This window comes from Meles meles, chromosome 16 (assembly GCF_922984935.1).
Source record: "Meles meles chromosome 16, mMelMel3.1 paternal haplotype, whole genome shotgun sequence".
In the NCBI taxonomy this organism is placed as follows: domain Eukaryota; kingdom Metazoa; phylum Chordata; class Mammalia; order Carnivora; family Mustelidae; genus Meles; species Meles meles.
In genome coordinates, this window is record NC_060081.1 from 49,413,610 (window position 1) to 49,432,262 (window position 18,653).

General features: G+C 38.8%; 1 protein-coding gene across 3 annotated transcripts in view; it reads right to left on the reverse strand.

The window, feature by feature from the left end:
- The window catches only part of PLCB1 (phospholipase C beta 1), a 694,978-nt gene that overhangs the window by 666,111 nt on the left and 10,214 nt on the right, over nucleotides 1-18,653 (reverse strand). For all 3 annotated transcript variants that reach the window (XM_045980928.1, XM_045980930.1, XM_045980929.1), the window contains exon 2: nucleotides 10,233-10,310. In XM_045980928.1, coding sequence (XP_045836884.1) covers nucleotides 10,233-10,310 — 78 coding nt within the window. The remainder of the gene's footprint in view (nucleotides 1-10,232; nucleotides 10,311-18,653) is intronic.

Consider the following 18,653-nt stretch of genomic DNA (forward strand, 5'->3'; position numbering starts at 1 on the left):
TTTCTGTACCCATAATACAAATTTAAGTTATAAAATGACATACGTACATAAAATCATTCTTACAACTACCTTTGCTTACTCGAGTGGAGTGAATTTAACTGAATATAGAATTAAAACAGCAACTTGGTCCAATAGAGGGTCAAGAAAAACATGAACAAGCGGGGCTTCAATGCTTAGGACATGTTTGGTAAGGATAAAACAAATAGCTCATACCTGAAACATTTGGAGAATGTAAAATAAAATGAATTTTAATCAATAGAATGTTAAAAAAAATCTATTTTTATTCAATCTTGGATACTGTGAATCTCTCTAAAAAATGCTAGTAATTTCCTGCCTTCCTAAGTACCATATAGGGAATATTATTCAATCATAGACAAATAATTCAAAATCTTGTAGGGCCTCTGGGTGCTCAAGCTGGGTATTACTTCTGATAGAAATTAGGCCACGGACAGGAAAGGTAGAGTGAGCACATCCTCTCAGGAAGTCTACTGACTTAATTTGTGATGTCAGCTAGCTTTCTGTCGGTGTTCACCTTGGCTGCACATTAGAATCAAATGAACAGCTTTCCCCGAGAAAGTCCAACGGCCTGACCAGATCCCGGAACAATCAAGTCAGCTTCTCTGGGGGTACAGCCCAGGAATCAGCATTTTTAAAGCTCCCCCGGTGACTTCAATGTGAAGCCCAAGTTGAGAATCACCTCAGACTGTTGGCCTCTTCTCACGAATGTAAGCCTACTGAGGTTTCTCTTCAGACAAATCTTATAAGAAAAACTAACTTTACACATTAAACAGGTTCTTTAAAAAGCAAACGGTTAAGAGCCAGGACATACAACCAGACTACCTGGATTCTAATCCTGCCTCTCCTAGTAACCAACCATATGACCAGGGGTCATTACTTAATCTCTGGGTACATGCCAATGTCCTCACCTGTATCGTCACAGGCTTTTGGAAAAGATTAAATGAGTGTGTCTGTGTACGCGTACGTGTATTGGAACAGTGGCTTGTGGAAAATACCACATACGTGTTTGCTATTATTGGTGACAATGGTAGCCATGATAACAACGATAATTAAAAGGTATGTGCAAATTGGATTCATGCATATTAAAAAACGTATTTATTATATTTGAACACCAACTTACTAATAAAATGATTGCCCAAGATTCATGTTTTTTCATTTTTAAATCAGTTAAACAAAACAAATGATGATAAAATAGGGGAAAATGGAGGAGAGATAACTAATAATATTCTTATTTTAGTCTATTTTGACTATGGTAAGTGCTTAAATGACTCAACTGTCCACCTAAATTTATTTTACCAGAAGGAGGAAGGGGGAAGACTTGTCTTGCTGACTAAGTACAGAAAAGGCTTAACAAGGACCCCATGGGTAAGATCAAACCACCTTGGATTGGCAAGAGAAGGAACCAGAGAATAATCAAAAACACTCACTCTACCTACAAAGTCTGTAAATCAAACAAAAGAGCACAACAAGTATCTGGAAATTCTATTCATAACAAAGGCAAACACATTTTCCACATAACAGGAAGTAAAATTATGAACAATATACCAAACGTATGTCTTCAAAAGACATTTGAAGAGGTTACATTTCAGTGAGAAATTCTACTAAAAATCCACGAAACACAATCTCCAAGAAGAATTTGTGAGAGGTTCCATCATAACAACATTTCTTCTTGTGTTGTGTCTACATAACCCAAGCAATCATCACATTTGGTTATCGTATACTAGCTAGAGTTCACTGAGGAAAAAACTCTCGGGCTCCTGGCGGTGAGAAGAAGGTAGTGTTGAGAATAAATGGAACTTAATCTAGAAGTGGGTTTGATGAGGAGAGGTTCATTCCTCAGCAATCAAACAAACCAATGACTATCTAAATTACACTTGAAAACACTACAGCTCTACTCTCTGAGGATCTAATCAGCATGGAAGCAGAAGAGCTGCCCGATGTCAGTATAGCTGGGACAATCCTAAAATGATTTATCTTAGGAAAAAAGACACAACCAAGGTGGAGTCCAATTCTTCTTGTGAATAATACATTTTTCCTCTTATCCAAGACTTTTAAATCATCTTAAAGTTTATTCCATAAGATGCTTCAGATTCCCGAGGGTCCAAGAAACTTTCACCTATGATGGAGTATTTATTAATGAGTTATCCTCAGAGGAAAAATCCTTCTAAACAATAAATCCCTTCTTTTGCCTTCCATGGCTCTGTTCCCAAAACATTATGAAATACATAAATAAACATCTTGTGTGCTCAAACAGACCTAAATTTCAATGCTTTAGATCAAAAGACCACAGCTCTGTCTAAACAGAACACAAGTCACTATTACCTTGAAAGAGAAAAAAAAAAGATATTTAAAAATACACATAAACAGATGATCACCTGGCTTTCAAAACAGCACACTTGTGGTCCCTAATAATTACTTAGAGACACTAATTATTTAGTCAGAAACTAGGGTTTATTATATCCCAATAATAAAAAGTCACCACAGATAACCTTGAGGATGTTATGCCAAGTGACATAAGCCATGGAAAGGCAAACACTGCATGGTATCACTTATACGTGGCTATCTTAAAAAAAAATAAATAAGTCAAACTCTGAACTCACAGAAACACTACAAAAGTGGACGCTAGGGCCTGGGATGGGGGTGGGGTGGAGGAAATAAGGAGAGGTTGATGAAAGAGTATTACCTTTCAGCTGGAAGATTAATAAGGTCTGAGGATCTAATGTAGAACACGGTAACTGCAGTTGAAAACACTGTAGTGTATAACTGAAATTTCCTGAAAGTAGAACTTAAATGTTTTCACACAAACGAAAAAATAAATAAATCCGTGAGGTGATGGATGCATTAATTCATTCCACAAGGACTCTTTCGCAACATATAGGTATATTAAATCCCCACGACATATACTTTAAATATCCTACAATTCTATTTGTCAATAAATTATTAACTAATCATTATACCTCCATAAAGCTGAAATTTTTAAAACTAAAATTAAATTTTAAAAATTGAATTAAAAAAAAGAAACCCACGAGAGGATTGAAAGTTTACAAAGTGCCAGGCATTGTGTTACTCCCTTCACATAATACACTTAACAACAATCCTAAGAAAGTAATACCCCATCTTGCAGATGAACAAATCCCAGGCTTAGATTGTAAAGAAATTCACCCAAGGTCATTCATTTAATAAGGTTGAGCAAAAGCTCAAACCCACATCTGTCTGACTTCAGAGCTGGTTTTCTTAACCAAGCTTCCAGGCTCCCAAATTATGGCTGTTTTAAGAAAACTGCTTGGCTTAAAACAAAAGTATTCATCTAATAGATTCCAGTGCCTCTTACTAAGAAATCCTCTTAATGCCCTTAATTAGGGGGCATCTATATTAAGACATCAAGCATTAAGCATCTATATTAAGCAGTTCCTAGAGACGGATTCTAGTAAAATTAGCTTATTTTAGAGGTGGTTCCAGGACACATCAGGAGTGAGGAACTGAGACAGGAAGGGAAGGAAGGACATAACGGGTGTGTTTGCGTGCCAATTACCACTGTGGATAAATGGGCTTAATCCCACCAAAGAATGCTGGGAAGAAAAACATAAAGCTTGCACCTTTGAGTTATCCCACCCCAGAGGTGAGAGAACAGTGATATTTACCTATCAAACTCTTTGGGTTAGAGTGGGTGTTAATTCCCAGGGTCTTCCAGGGTGCTAAAGTGAACTCTAGCGACCAGAAACAGCAAAAGAATGCAAGTGCTGGCCACTAGGAGCCAACCTGGGGAATGCGGAGTAGTAAGGACTTGGGTACAGACTTCATGCTGCATCTACACTATCAGTTTCGTCAATAATGGTGAAGCTGTTCAGAGAAAGTGAAGGAAAAGATTCAGTCACTAGATGATGCTGGTTAGTTAGTAATGACTGGTATATGGCTCCAAGCCAAAGAATGATCCCAGCCCTCAGAAAGCAATCCTCACATGCATTTTACTGTTTTCTGAGGTAATTTCAGTTATTGTTTCAGACTTTGGGGAAAGTTACCGAATAAAAATGAACAGAGTTCATCTTTTTTAAGTTTATAACCACATTATTGTACTCAATAGACTCATATCCCATTTACCATACACAATAAAGGTCAAAATTGATGTTTCTAGAATAAACCAGTGTGACCCAAAGAAGAACCACCATTGCTAAATGATGGTTATTGTAATGTGTGGTGCCTGGCAGTTCTTTATGAAGGCCAGACTAAGTTTTTAATAGGATATTCCTAGAGTTTCTTGTGGAGATCTATGATTCATCATTTAGAATACCTGTGAACCCTGGGCACTCATGCTGAAAAAAACATCATTGAGGCTTATGTAAATATTTAATTTTTAAACTTTCTTTTGAACTCTGTATGGAAATTTAAGATTACCATAAGAGAAGACAGTCTATGCCTGTCATTAATAGAAACTTAATTATCGCTCTGTACAAGGATCCAAATGGTGTCTCATGCAAATCACAGACCAGAAGAAAATGGCAGATGGCGCAGATGGTAGAGTCCATTCCTCCTGTCCTAAGTCCCTCAAAATGACTCAATATGCAGGTACAAATTTATTTCTACGAACTAGGGTTATGGGTAAACAGAAAGGGAGTTGTACTTATTACATCAGAAAGTATGAAAAGCATTAGATAAAATGGGAAAAAATGAAGTGGGAAATGACATCCCTGAAGACCATTGGCATTAAAACATAGGAGCAGATCTATGGGCCGAAGTGGTGGTGAAGGGGTCAGTACTAGGAGCACAATAGGACCATCAACTCAGATCAACCCGATACCTCAGCTCCCACCTCCCACCTCCCACATCCTGAACTACAAGAAAACCACAGAAGAAAGAGTGCGGTCATAGCTGGTTCCAACCAGAAAAGACAGGGAACCATCAACACGTAGGGCTACCCACTTAAAGAAATTAAATTTAGAGCCCCACCTCATATTAGCCCTCAAAACACAGTACATGATAGCTATGGTCCAGATGCTTGTGTCCTCCCCAGCCCCTGACCCAAATTCATACGCTGAAACCCTAATGCCCAAAGATGGGATTAGAAGGTGGGGTCTTTAGGCGGTGCTTAGGTCTTGACAGCGGAGTCCTCAAGGATGCAATTAGTGCATTTAAAAAGAGGCTCCAGAGATCTCTCCGGTCCCTTCCATGTGAAGATACAAGGAGAAGTCTGCAACTTGGAAGAGGGCCCTGACCTTGGACTCCAGCCTCCAGAACTGTAGAAATAAATTCCTGTCCTGCATAAGCTACCCAGTCTGTGGTATCTTGTGATAGCAGCTTGAACAGACTAAGATTAGAAACTTAAATTAATAATAATGATGGCCATAAGGATGAGGAATAAGAAAGTCCTTAAGGAAAGCAAAAACCAAAAAAAAAAAAAAAAAAAAAAGAATGAAATGTGAATACATCAAAATTGAAAATGGCAAGTCATCTTTTGCCATGCATAAGTTAAAAATTGAGAAACTCAAAGACAAACCACAAACAGGAAGAAAGTATTTGCAACATCTATAACAGCTAAAGGATTAACATCTAGAATACATAGAAAACTCTCAACACAAGGCAAGGGATATAAGATTTATGTAACAGAAAACAGGAACAGTCCATAAATGTATAAAAATATGCACAGCTTACCAGCAAGTCAGACATTGGCAAATTAAAACAAAGAGATACAACTGTTGCATCAGACTGGCAAAAATAAAATGTTTCTTAATAGTGTTGGTGAGGCCGGAGGAAACCGTTCCTGTCGCACAAGACTGGCAGGGTTATAAAGTGATGCAACTATTCACTAAAATTTAGGATATGTATAGCCTTCAATCAGCAATTGTAGTTTCGAGAAGTTACCTCAGGGAACCCCTGACCCAAATACCCAGAGTGGGAGACACGGGCTAACTATTACTGTATACTGCAGGATTGTTTTCTGTAGCTCCAAATTAGAAACAAAGGCCAAACAGCCCATCAGTGAAAGATTACCATTAAATAAAATTTAGTAATCCAGTCTATGGGATATGGATTTAAAACTATGAGGTAAATATGTAGGTACTTACATGAAAAGTTCTCTAAGACAAATTATAAAGTAAAACACAGGTTCATGGAACAGTAAAAATAATATGATGGTATTTAGGATACAAATAATCATAAAAATTTCCGTAGTTACTCATGTAAAATTCCTTCGGAGGATATCTGGAAAGATATCGTGAAGCTGTTACTGGCGGTTGACTTCTGGTCAGAAGATTAAGACTGAGGTCAGAGATAGAAAGGGGTTAAGGACATTTATACTGCTTCACTCTCTTAACACAAAGATTGTATTTGTGTATTATTCTTAAAGTTAAAAATAAATAAAATCTGTAATTTTCAAAAAAAAATGTATTAGGAGTTCTTCACTTATAAATGTCTATTCTTCCTCCTATTTCTTTTCAATTTAATGTAATTATGTGCTCCTCTTCCATCTCCTTCCAAGCTCCTCTTCTAAGGATACAAGGAAGAGTCCACTGAGCTGCATCAAACTCCTTGGATCCCAACTAGTAGTAGCTAGTTTTATTTTTACACCAGTCTTGGCACAGAAGCAGGAAAGCAAGTTGCAAGGCAAAGGTCTACTTTGTTTCATCTTCTAGGAGGATAGGTTTGTAATAGCTCTTTAACATTGACTTCTTTTTTCTTTTTGGCTTCTCCTCCAAACTTGTGAGGCAGATTCCTCTTGTAGTTAAATGGGTTTCGTGGCTAACGCTTCCTGTGTTTGTTCCCGGTCCCAGTATGGGACCAACAAAAAGGCATAGCCTAATGTTGGCAACCTCTTAAATACTCTGGCTGCGCAGGAGCCCCTTCCCACCCACAATTACAAAAAAAGCTCATCCTCTTCCCATACTATATACACCGACATAAGAAAAACCCCCGTGCTCAAAACAGTCCTATTCGGAAACTTGTTGTTGCTACTTATAGTCACTAAGATGTACAGAGCCAACGGTAAAGAAGAAAGTGATTAAAATAAGTTCAGAGCTGGTACAAAGTATGAACATTTATCCCTTAAGATCATGTTCATATGTATCTGCTTCCACCAGCCCCAAATAGTCTTTCAATGTTTCACCAAAGCACATGTTTGCTGCCTAAAAATTACTTTCTACTGGGCGCCTGGGTGGCTCAGTGGGTTAAGCCACTGCCTTCGGCTCAGGTCATGATCCCAGGGTCCTGGGATCGAGTCCCGCATCGGGCTCTCTGCTCAGCAGGGAGCCTGCTTCCCCCCCCCCCCCCGCCTCTGCCTGCCTCTTTATCTACTTGTGATTTCTCTCTGTCAAATAAATAAATAAAATCTTTTAAAAAAAATTACTTTCTACTATTTCCAGCTTTTAATTCCTAAATCTATCTCCTTTGCTCCCTATCTTCTTTGCCACTTATCATTTCTATAATGAAAAATCAAAGCGGGAATTAGAGAAAGGGAGAATGTCACTGTCCATGAAGGGTGAAATTGGGGACTCGGGTCTATAGCATCACCTATAGGATGGTGTAATGTATCATGGAGTATCATGTAGCCTCTATAGGAGAGAAGACATGGCTAAGACATTGTGTAAAATGTGAAAATTTTCCTCCACAGCTATAAAAAGAAAGATCTCATTACAAGAGCTTCTTTACTAAGAGCTTCTTAAAGCCACTCAGCTCACCTCTGAGCAGACCAGGTGTCGCTCAAGCACAGGTTTCACGGGAAAGAAAAAACAAGGTGGGGAGAAGCCCAAAAGTGGCTGAGAAGCCCCTTATCATAAATACCAATGCAAGCTTCCAAACCCACGGAAAACACAGTGCATAAAGTCGATGAATAAACTTTAAAGTTTATTGTTTTCACTTTGAGACACAGTGTCTATAATACATGGGAAAGATTCACATCACTAAGAGTCATTGCTAGAAAAAATATTTTAAAGAAAATGGGCCTCTAAGTAACATCAGGATTGTACCACGCGGCCAGGTATCATCCGATGATCTTATGCAAAAACATGGACTAAAAACTTGGCTTGCCGTCCTCATTTAAGAGCATCATCTTCTAGCATACATTTCCTCTAATATATCACTTATATCCATCCATCTCCTAGAAGTGTATGTATCACACTTTCTGGCTCCAAGACCAGGCTTAAAACCAGAAGAAAATGACAAACTTAGAAGCATGAAAAGTTTAATTTTTTTTCTTAAATCCTCTCATCTTTTGTATACTGATATATGATCATTGACTAGAAAATAAACCTCCTAACTCTGATATATGACTGAGGGATAACTTAGGTTTTTAAAAAGTGAGAAATGAAATTTACCATCTCTTAGCAGAAATGTAAGATTAATATCCATGAGAGGGAAAGTAATAAAGAGATAAAAGGAATTGCTACCACATTATTTGTTTCAATTGGTCATAAACAGCATCACAACCAAGAGAAAATGGTTGTTACAAAAAATTGAAAGAAATTTTCCTACACCTGAAAATAAGCATAAGTCAAAATCCTGGGTTCACAGAACAATAGAGATGCATCAAAGAACCTTCTGTCCTAAACCCTTTTTCTTTCTTAAGCAAAGAAATATTTATGATTGGTCTTAGAAGGGAGCTTAACTGAGTTGCCATGAATTATTAAAAAACCCCAAAATACCTTCTGTTGCTTTTATAGAAGCTTGATTTACAAGCTGAAAAATCAAACTGACAGTTTAGTCCCTTGTACAAATACCCAATCTCTAAAAATGCCCTAGGCATTATAAATATATCTTTCATGAATATAGCTTCAACAGTTCTAAAAATAGCCTTTAGGAGGGGGGAAAAAAAAAACCTCTTTCAAGCCATTGTTTTATACATAACAGCAGGAAACCAAACAGAATGTCAAAGCCAAAGTGATTAACACACCCAGTAATAAACATGAACATTAAGTAGGAAATCTTACTCAAATACATTTTTTTTTTTTTTTAACATTAGCTTGGAGTCTACGGTGTAGCCCTGCATCTATGGCCAGAGATGAGATGATTCCAGCATACCCGTATTTAGAAATTAACTGCAAGGCTAAAAGGCTAAAATTCACCTTTTGGATGAGTGTAAACAAGCATGTCCAGGACTGGCTCAGGGAGACAGATAGCACTGTCCACTACCCTGGGGCTTTCCCCCAGGCTCCACCCTGACCCCAAACATGTCATTGCAAAAGGTTAGTTCCAGACCACTACTCACAGGTGAAGTCGAGGTTGCCCCAAAGGCAGAAGGGAAGGCTGACAAATTCCAATAACTTTGGCTATAGAGACCTAACTCAGGGATGTGAAAAGACTAACAGTCCTTCACAAGGTGATACCAGGTTATTTTACTGGTTTCAATATATATTTAGCACACTCAATAAAACTTACCCAACTCTCCAAATAATAGAATTTATAAGGTCAAAAATATTCTGTGTTCTGTAGCCTCATGGGTTCAGGTACAGAACCATGGCATTCATTGTCTCTTGAATAACTACTTTCTATGATTTTTTTTTCTGCCCATTAAACTCCAAATAAATCTTGAAATTTGCAGACATTCTACTTCTTGATAATTCAATATGGAATCATCTCAATTGGTTTCATAGTAAATGAGATCCTAAATTCATCTTAATTGGTTTCATGGTTAATGAGATCCTAAATTCATGATATGGTAGACAGGAAGCTCAAATGAAAAAACACAAATCCTGAAAAACTGAAGGTATGAACTAAAAGGTTCATATTCTTAAATTTTCTAATGTGAACAAATGATCATGACCCAATTCCTCCCAAGGCTGGGAGAACTCTTTAAGAAGCAGCCAAGGGGAGAAGGAAGGGAAAAGGAAAGCCAAACTCATAGTCATTTGGATCAAAGTGATTTTCTTATCATTTTTCTTTTTTCTTGATGAATCAGCCTGGAGGGGGGACTTAAGTCCCTAATTCTGGCTAATTTTCTTCTACAACAAAATGTCATTCACATGTCCATGTTCTTGTCCTGAAAAAAATACCAATTGTTCTAGGATTTAGCATATCTGATACTTTGGACTAGTATCCTTGGAAAATCCTAAGACATGTCCACCTTAGGGATTCTAAGTAGAATCTTTAAAAAATTACAAAGTGTCATCCATGAAATGGATATACTTAAGGTGACTTGTAGGTACAAGGATATACTTCTAGGTAACTTAAACACTTGGCAAATCAGCAACCAATTGGAAAATGTAAGAAAGACATATCTCATTTTTTACCTTATTTTGATCGGTCCAGTAAAAGAAAAATCCCTGAGGGTCAGTCCTCAAAATAATTGGAGTGACAATAGCAGAGTCCTAGAAATTAAGAAAAAACACGAATATCAACATATATCACTGTAGAAAGTCCTATCCAGGCGTTGTTTAACAAGTAGTAATTGTTAAGGGTTTCTCCAAGGTCGCCAATGATTAGTAAAAGTTTCAAAAAAATAGACAAGGCATCCTAACTTCACAGCATTATTAATTATGTAACTAAGCTTCTTTACTAGTAATTAGAATATCTGTGCATTACTTGTAAAGAAAAAGCCCACCAATGCCTATGATTATTGATTAAGACAAATTGACATGTTTTCTATTAAAAAGCAGTATCTACTTTTCCAAATACTTCTACAATTAAGATTAAACACCATTACCTATTTTATATACGTAAAATTAATTAAAACCCATGCTTGAAGGTAATATTTTAAATTACATTTGTGCTATAAAATGATCTTTAATTGTACTCAGGAGAGTAAACATACTATTTGGGCATTACTGTTTCCAAGGTAACAGTAAATAAGCCCATGGTTTACATTTTCCAAAAGATATATACTAAATTGTTGCAAATTTAAATTTCATAAGGTAAAATAAAACATCACAAGCAAATAGTCTTCAGAGTTTAAAGCATGCACATTATAAAGCAAAACAGCATGCACTGTAATTATAATATTAAACATTTCTAAAATATGTGTTCTTTTCTTTTGGCAATTTTCAGAAAGGCATACCATCTGCACAAGAAAACACATGTCACTGGATATGGATTTTTATTCTGAAATACTTGGGCTTTTGCAGGAATTACATTTTTAAAAGGGACATAAGTCATCAGTTAATTTCAAGTTTTTCATACACATTATAACCAAGGTATGGCATATTCTCTACCTGATCAAAAAGACTTATAATGAAAATTAGAACTTGCAGAAATAATTTTGGGAACGGAGGATTATTTTCCCGATGAGAGGAACACAGCAATGGTTTTAGTCTACATGATGAGTCTTATCATAAAGCTAGATTCTGAAGGGGATGCCTGTCCCCAATGAGTGGGTTGAGTTTACACAACTACAACTGAAAACAAAAAACAAAAAAATAATAGTATCTACCTCAGAGGGTCTCTATGAGAACTAAAGAGGATAATTTGGGTAAAGTACTTGGATGAAACACTTGGCTCATAAAATTATTTATTATTCGTGGATTATGCTTAAAACTATTAAAATAGTAAATGAAAATTTATCATGGCCTTCTTTTTTTACATGGTTCATACCATAAAGAGCTCAGCATTTGTAAGTATAAAGTTCAGTGGCGTTAGGTGTATTCACACTGCTGTGCAGCCATTGCCACATCCACTTCCAGAACTTTTTCATCCTCCCAACTGGAATCCCACACTCATTAAACACGAACTCCCCATTCCCTCCTCCCGCAGTGCCCTGGCAATCTCCACCTACTTCCTGTCTCTATGAATTTGACTCGTCTAGGTACCCCATATAAGTAGGATCATACAATATTTATTCTTTTGTGACTGGTTGATTTTGTGACTGGCATCATGTGTTCAAGGGGTCATCCGTGTTGTAGCTAGCAGGTGTCAGAATTTCCTTCCTTTGTAAGGCTGAATAATATTCTATTGTATGCACATATCATATTTTGTTTATCTACCCATCTGTCAACGGACATTTGGGTAGTTTCCACCCTTTGGCTATTGCGAAGAATGCTGCTATGAACACAGCTTCACAAATATCTGAATCCCTGCCTTCAGCTGTTTTATACCCAGCAGTGGAACAGCCAGATCATTGGATAGTCCTGTTTTAAGTTTTTTTTTTTTTTTTAAATTTTATTTATTTGTTTGACAGACAGAGAGCACAAGCAGGCAGAGAGAGGAGGAAGCAGGCTCCCTGCGGAGCAGAGAGCCCAATGCGGGGCTCGATCCCAGGACCCTGAGACCATGACCTGAGCCGAAGACAGCGGCTTAATCCACTGAGCCACCCAGGCGCCCCCTGTTTTAAGTTTTTGAGGCACTGCTGTCCTATTTTATCCTGATATACTTAAGATGTATTCTTAACATGCAGTATGCAAACTCTCTTTTACAAGGATTGCGTTGTTGCATGGAAATTCAGCTGGAATTTTAAGATTTCAAAATCACTTTTAAATGTTAAAAAAAAGACATTTGAAAACAAATTTAATATGATAATGAAAGAACAATTTTTAAAATAGTTTAAGCTGCTTCTATGAGATTATGGGCATAAAAGGTCACAGCAATATTTACAATAAATCACAGCAATATTTTCAGATCTGCTTCATCACCTCTCATCCTCTTGAGTCGGGCAAAATGAAACTTTCAGACAAGCCACACAGCCCACATCCCCACTTCCGGTGAATCTGGAATTAACCTGTAGTTTTTAACGTATCGTTCCAGGTCGGTATCAGAGTGTCCCACAAGAGCATCTGACAAGATTCTAATCTGGCTCTTGGTGACAATTCACTGCAAGGATCCCAGACAATGAAATATTTAAACTCAACAAGGTAAACCTACTCAAATTTATATTTTAGAACACTGTACTAGTCTGCCTCACTTGCTTCTGATACTGCTATTTCTAGCTTTTTCCTTCTCCTCCTTCAAGATTACAGCACCTTTGTTCAATATTTTCTTGATCCCACTCTTCCGGCCACGGTCCTTCTGCTAAATGATCATTTATTTCAGCTACCTGTCTGCTTCCTCCATAGTCACCTCTAACATTCCAAGATCAGCTGGAACCTGACAGTCTTGCCATCCAAGGCAGGACTTGACCCAGAAATACATGAATATCCATTTTCAATTCCACCTGCTTTTTCCCCACCTCCCACATAGCTGCAAGTGTCTATATTCTCTCCGTACCAAAGTAGCCACTCAACCCAGATCACAAGTATTCTTAATTGTCAGAACATATGCTCCAGTTTGAAGTTTGAAATATATGGTCATCCTTCATTTCCAAGGCAACTGCAGAGAGACTATAACTCTTGCCGCATTTTACTGCAGAAAAATGGAGACAACTCTCCGAAGGTCTGTTGTTTTTTTTTATTTCTCTGCATCGGTATCCATAAGACATGGATTCCATTTAAGACAGTGGTTTTCAAATTTCTGGGTGCATCAGATTTACAAAAAGGATTTGTTAAAACAGATTCCGGGGCCCCTTCCCCAGCGTTTCTCATTCAGTAGATTTGGGATAGAGCCTGAAAACATGCATTTCTTTCTTTCTTTCCTTTTTTTTTTTTTTTTACTATTTTATTTATTTATTTATTTTTCAGAGAGAAAGAGAGTACAGGCTTGGAGAACAGCAGGCAAAGCAGACACAGGGAAAAGCAGATTCTTGCTGAGCAAGGGCCCCTCTGCAGGACTCGATCTCAGGACCCTGGGATCATGACATGAGCCAAAGGCAGATGCTTAAATGACTGAACCAGGCAGCCATTCCAAAAACATGCATTTCTAGTAAGCCCTCAGTGCTGCTGCTGCTGGTCCAGGGACCACACACTTTGAGATTAACTCAGACAGGCCTACAATGGGCAAAGCTTTGGGTCAGGAACACAGTGATATAAAGTCCCAAGGAGAACCAGTGAGCTCAGAATGCAGACAAAACTGTGCCGCTATGAATCCAGTTTTAATTTGCTTATTGAAGGTTATAAGGTTTTGTTTCGGTTTTTTTTTCCCCCAATAAACATCTGCCTTGAAAAGAGAACACCAGTAAACATACCTGTCTTATGTAATAGTGGATAATGCACAGTAAATTTCCATTTACTTCTCTTTATTTGATAGAAACCGTTTTATTCACATCCCTAGCTCATCAATAGATCCACAGTGAGTCTAATATAATGATATAAGAAGCTGCTGCTTTGCAACTTGTTTTTTTTTCATTATTGTCCCACTAAGAAGCCCTTCTAGACATTTGTTTTTCTAATCATCCGTAATGAAATTTTAATATCACAGATACTCTTATCTATTTATGTGTCATACATATGTCTTTAAACAAAATAAAAAAAGTTATTTTTTTGTCCCTCAAGACCATTTTTTGGTTATTTTGAAGGTGATTTGACCCCCAGTTGAGAATCCATGCTCTGTGTCTGCATGTCCAAGATGGACTCACTGAACACTTACAATGTGACTAGTTCAACTGAGATGTGCTGTACTATTTCAAAGACAAGGAGTGAAAGCAAGAATATAAAATACCTCATTAATAATTACTGGTATTGATTATATATTGATATGAACATATTAGGTTAAATAAACTCTGTGTTCTACCTGTTTCTTTTTACCTCTTTTAGTATGGCTTCTAGAAAATGTTAAATTTCCCAAGTGGCTTACAATCTATTTCTATTGGGTAACGCAGCTCTAAAACTTATGGAGAAACCAGGTTTCTCATTCGTAGGGAAATGTTTTTTACAAAACAAACTTGGTCAGATAATCTCATCTAGCCAGTTCTGGGTTTTTTTCCATTTACGCAGTTATCATCCAGTTTTAACATCTAAGTAGTGCAAAACAAATCTGGTTGCTTCTCTACGCATCAATTCTTCAAATATCTGAATAGAGCCAGCGTGTTGCCACCCCCTGAGCCCCATACTCTGCCAGGTAGAGGTATGTTGTGGGCTGAACTGTGCCCCCCACAAAAAATTTATATGTTGAAGTCCTAACCCCAGTTCCTCAAAATAAGTGTCACCATCTTCAGAGTCTGTACACAGGTGACTACATTAAAAGGAGGTCACAAGGGTGGGCCCAAATCCAATGAGGCTGGCGTCCTTACAGGAGAGGAAATTTGGACACAGAAACAGAAGACAAAGTGGCAACACAGGGAAAAGTCGGCCAGCCCCCCAGTCTAGGCCATTGGCCTGAACAGATGCTTCCCTCAGGGCCCAAAAGGAAGGAACCAGCTCTGCCACACCTTGATCTCAGATTTCTAGCCTCCAAAACTGTGAGAAAATCAATTTCTGTTGTTTAACCCCCCCCCCCCCCCCCCAGCCCCGTGTGTGGAACTTTGTATCCGCAGCTCTAGCAAAATCATGCAGAGAATCACCCTAAAGGTGAACCACAGACCCTTAGTACCATTATCAGAAACTACGGGCCCTCATTGACCACAACCCTAACTCCACAGTGATTCTATGTTTTTATGCTGTTACAAGAGAACACATATGAATAAAGACATGCACTTCTAAAATTAATCACTATTATAGAGTCAACAAAGAAAAATACAATGTTCCAGAGGGACTGCCCAAGACCTGCATCAGGGTAAAGGAGAGCCAAAGATGGCAAATATATACATTGCGGGAAAAACAGCTGTGTAAAGAGTGGAAAAGAATTCTAAGGGTCACACAGAAAAGCAGATGTGATCGCATCACACATGGGCAATGCAGCCCTAACTATGCCAACAAAAAATAAAAATAAAACAGTAAAGGATACTATGGTATTGGCTTAGGATCAGTGAGCTCAGACTTCTACATGCATCAGCATTGATGAGAATTTCCTTCCACAGGTCCATCCAGTCTGAAATGTTCCCCCAAATAAAGGAAAGCAGAGGAAGTCTGTTACCAGGTCCAGAAGAGAAGATGCAAAAAAGTGGCGAGAAGCCCTATTTCAATATTTGCATTTTACCGATAGGTATAAAAATCTCTCTTAACACAATACAGTGGTCCAAAAAAGTTGGAAACATATTTCCTCAGATACCACACAGGTTACTTCAAACACTCTAGTTCAGATTCAAACAAGAGCCCAGATTCCCAGTCATCCAAGGTGCTGTGGTCTAGGGGGGCATCAGCTGAGGAAAGGGATCATTTTAATAAGTTAGAGCTCTCACGGATATAAAGGGGCATCTCACTGTGGTTTGAGTTTACATTTCCCTACGATTAATAATGAACAACTTCTCATGTGTTTACTGGCCTTGTGTGTATGTGTATGCACTCACATGCATTGGCCCAGTACTTTTTAAAATCAGTTAAGATTTAAATCAGTGGTTTCATTTCATCAGTGGTTCTGAACTGGAGCAAATTTGCAATGTCCAGAGATAACTTGGTTTGTCACACTGGGGCTTTTGCTACTGACATCTAGTGGGTAGAGGCCAGGGAGGGCCCAAAACATCCTACAATGCACAGGCCAGTCCCTTACAACAAAGAATTACCTAACCCCAAATGTCAGTAGCACTGAGTTCGGAACATGGCTTTAATGGTTTCCCATCGACGTTATGATAAAACCTTGCAGTGGCCTCAGCAGGCCGCTTGCCATCCTGCCAGCATTACCGAACCACAAGCTCCCCACCTGCTTATTCTGCTCTGTCCTTCAAAGGACTTCCATCCTTTGATCCTTGGAATGCCCCCATGTGCTATTCCATTGCCTGACACACTCCCCCCTCCTCTTGATGGCCTAAGTCCCACTTAGAACCCAGGTCTTTCCATAAATAGACTGCCTCCAGGGGACCCTTCCACATTTCTTATCCTCCCATGTACTTTTTCTTTTCTTTTTTTAAGACTTATGTATTTATTTGACAGAGAGAGAGAGATCACAAGTAGGCAGAGAGGCAGGCAGAGAGAGAGGAGGAAGCAGGCTCCCTGCAGAGCAAAGAGCCCGACATGGGGCTCGATCTCAGGACCCTGAGATCATGACCTGAGCGGAAGGCAGAGGCTTAACGCACTGAGCCACCCAGGTGCCCCCTCACATATACTTCTGTACCTTTCTCTGTAGCTTACACTGCTACAATGAAACAATTCTATTCCTATTTCTTTGGCATTTATCTCCTCCAATAGAATACAAACTCCCTGAGAGCAGGGACCAAACCATTTATAATCACAACTTCACTCCACTAACAAAATGTCTACTGTAAAAGAAGCATCAATACATACTGTCATTACGAATACTGCATGGGTGGACAGAAAGCTACAACAGGAGAAGAGGCAAGGAAGCAAAGATAGGTTCAGGTAAGGGTCGGCTGGGTTTGATGCCCAGTAGGTTGCCAGGAGACTTGGCAAGAGAAATCTCAAAGCAATGATAAGGGCAGAACAAGCCTTTGGAGGATTGAGGAGTGGCTGGGATGTCAGGAAAGGGGAATGGTAGGTATAAGCAACACTTCAGTCATGGCGGGAAAATGATGGAGGGGGCAGTAAGTACATGAGGAAAGCTGGAGAACATTGTGCTAAATCCTACCTTGGGATTCAATGACTAAAGGCATATTGGTATGTTCTTGGAGGAGCTTTGGAGGAGGGAAAATTTTCACAGAAACTATCAAAGGGGAGGTAATAATAAAGTCAGGATCCAGAGAAACCAGGAAACATGGGATCCAGAACCCAGAGAGGTATGCTTTCCCAGGGCCCAGAAGTAAGGTGGGGAGAATGTAGGTGGCCCCAGTAATTAAATGAGGAGTGGGGAAGGAAGGAAGTCTTTGTGGATCATTAGCATAATAAAGGGAATGTTTTCACAATCATCAGTCTTTTGTTCTGTCACTCCCAATGTGTCTGAATTTCTTTAAGGGTAATTTTCACAGCAATACCTGGGCAGTTGTGTGAGCATCTTTTTCAGAAAACAGAAGCCCCGGGTACCATTCAGAATATGGGACGCAAATACATTGAGCATCATAATTTTCAACCAATATTAAATTACAATTGAGTACACCCTCAACCTTAAGCCATATTTATACCTTACAGGAAATCGGTTCTGTAACAGCCGTCAGCTCTGTATTGACAATAAACATTTTGCTTCTCCAACTCTTATCCAGAAACCCTATCTAAAAAGGCCACAGAGTCCCTTAGGACTCCGGGAGATTTCAGATAGAATAGAAGGATGTCAGGTAGGGTTTTCCAACTGACGCCACGGGCAGTCCATCATGAAGGTCTCTCCAGAACAGGCCCGCCACCCTCCAGCTCTGCCTCCCCTGTGTGAACCCACTGCAGACACACACCAGACACTTCCTTCATTCCACAGACATTTCCTCAGCACCTACCCAGTGTCAAGTCTATGCTCTGTCCTAGGGAAAGAAAGAAGGTAAATAACGTAAAGCTGTAGTCCTCCAGGTGCCCTGGCCCAGTTAAAACACAGACCAGGTCTGTCCATCTCCTTGCATACACCTTCCTGCACCTGTAATCTAGATCTGGCCTCTCGACTGACACTATCTCGAATTCAAGCCACCCTGTGTCCTTCTTGGGGTCATTGTCTACATTTCCTTCATGCTGACCAAAGTTTCCAAAATCAACAATTTCCATAAGAAGCCATAGGACCCGTCTTAATGGGAAACCAACAAAGACAACATTTTGCAAGGATGTTGAGAAGAGAAAAACATGGAGAAGCACACATAATGAGTCTTGCTAGACACAGAAGTATCACTTAGTAGGCACTGAAAAAAAAATGACCTTTGTTTTAACACCATTCCTGAATATCGACATATA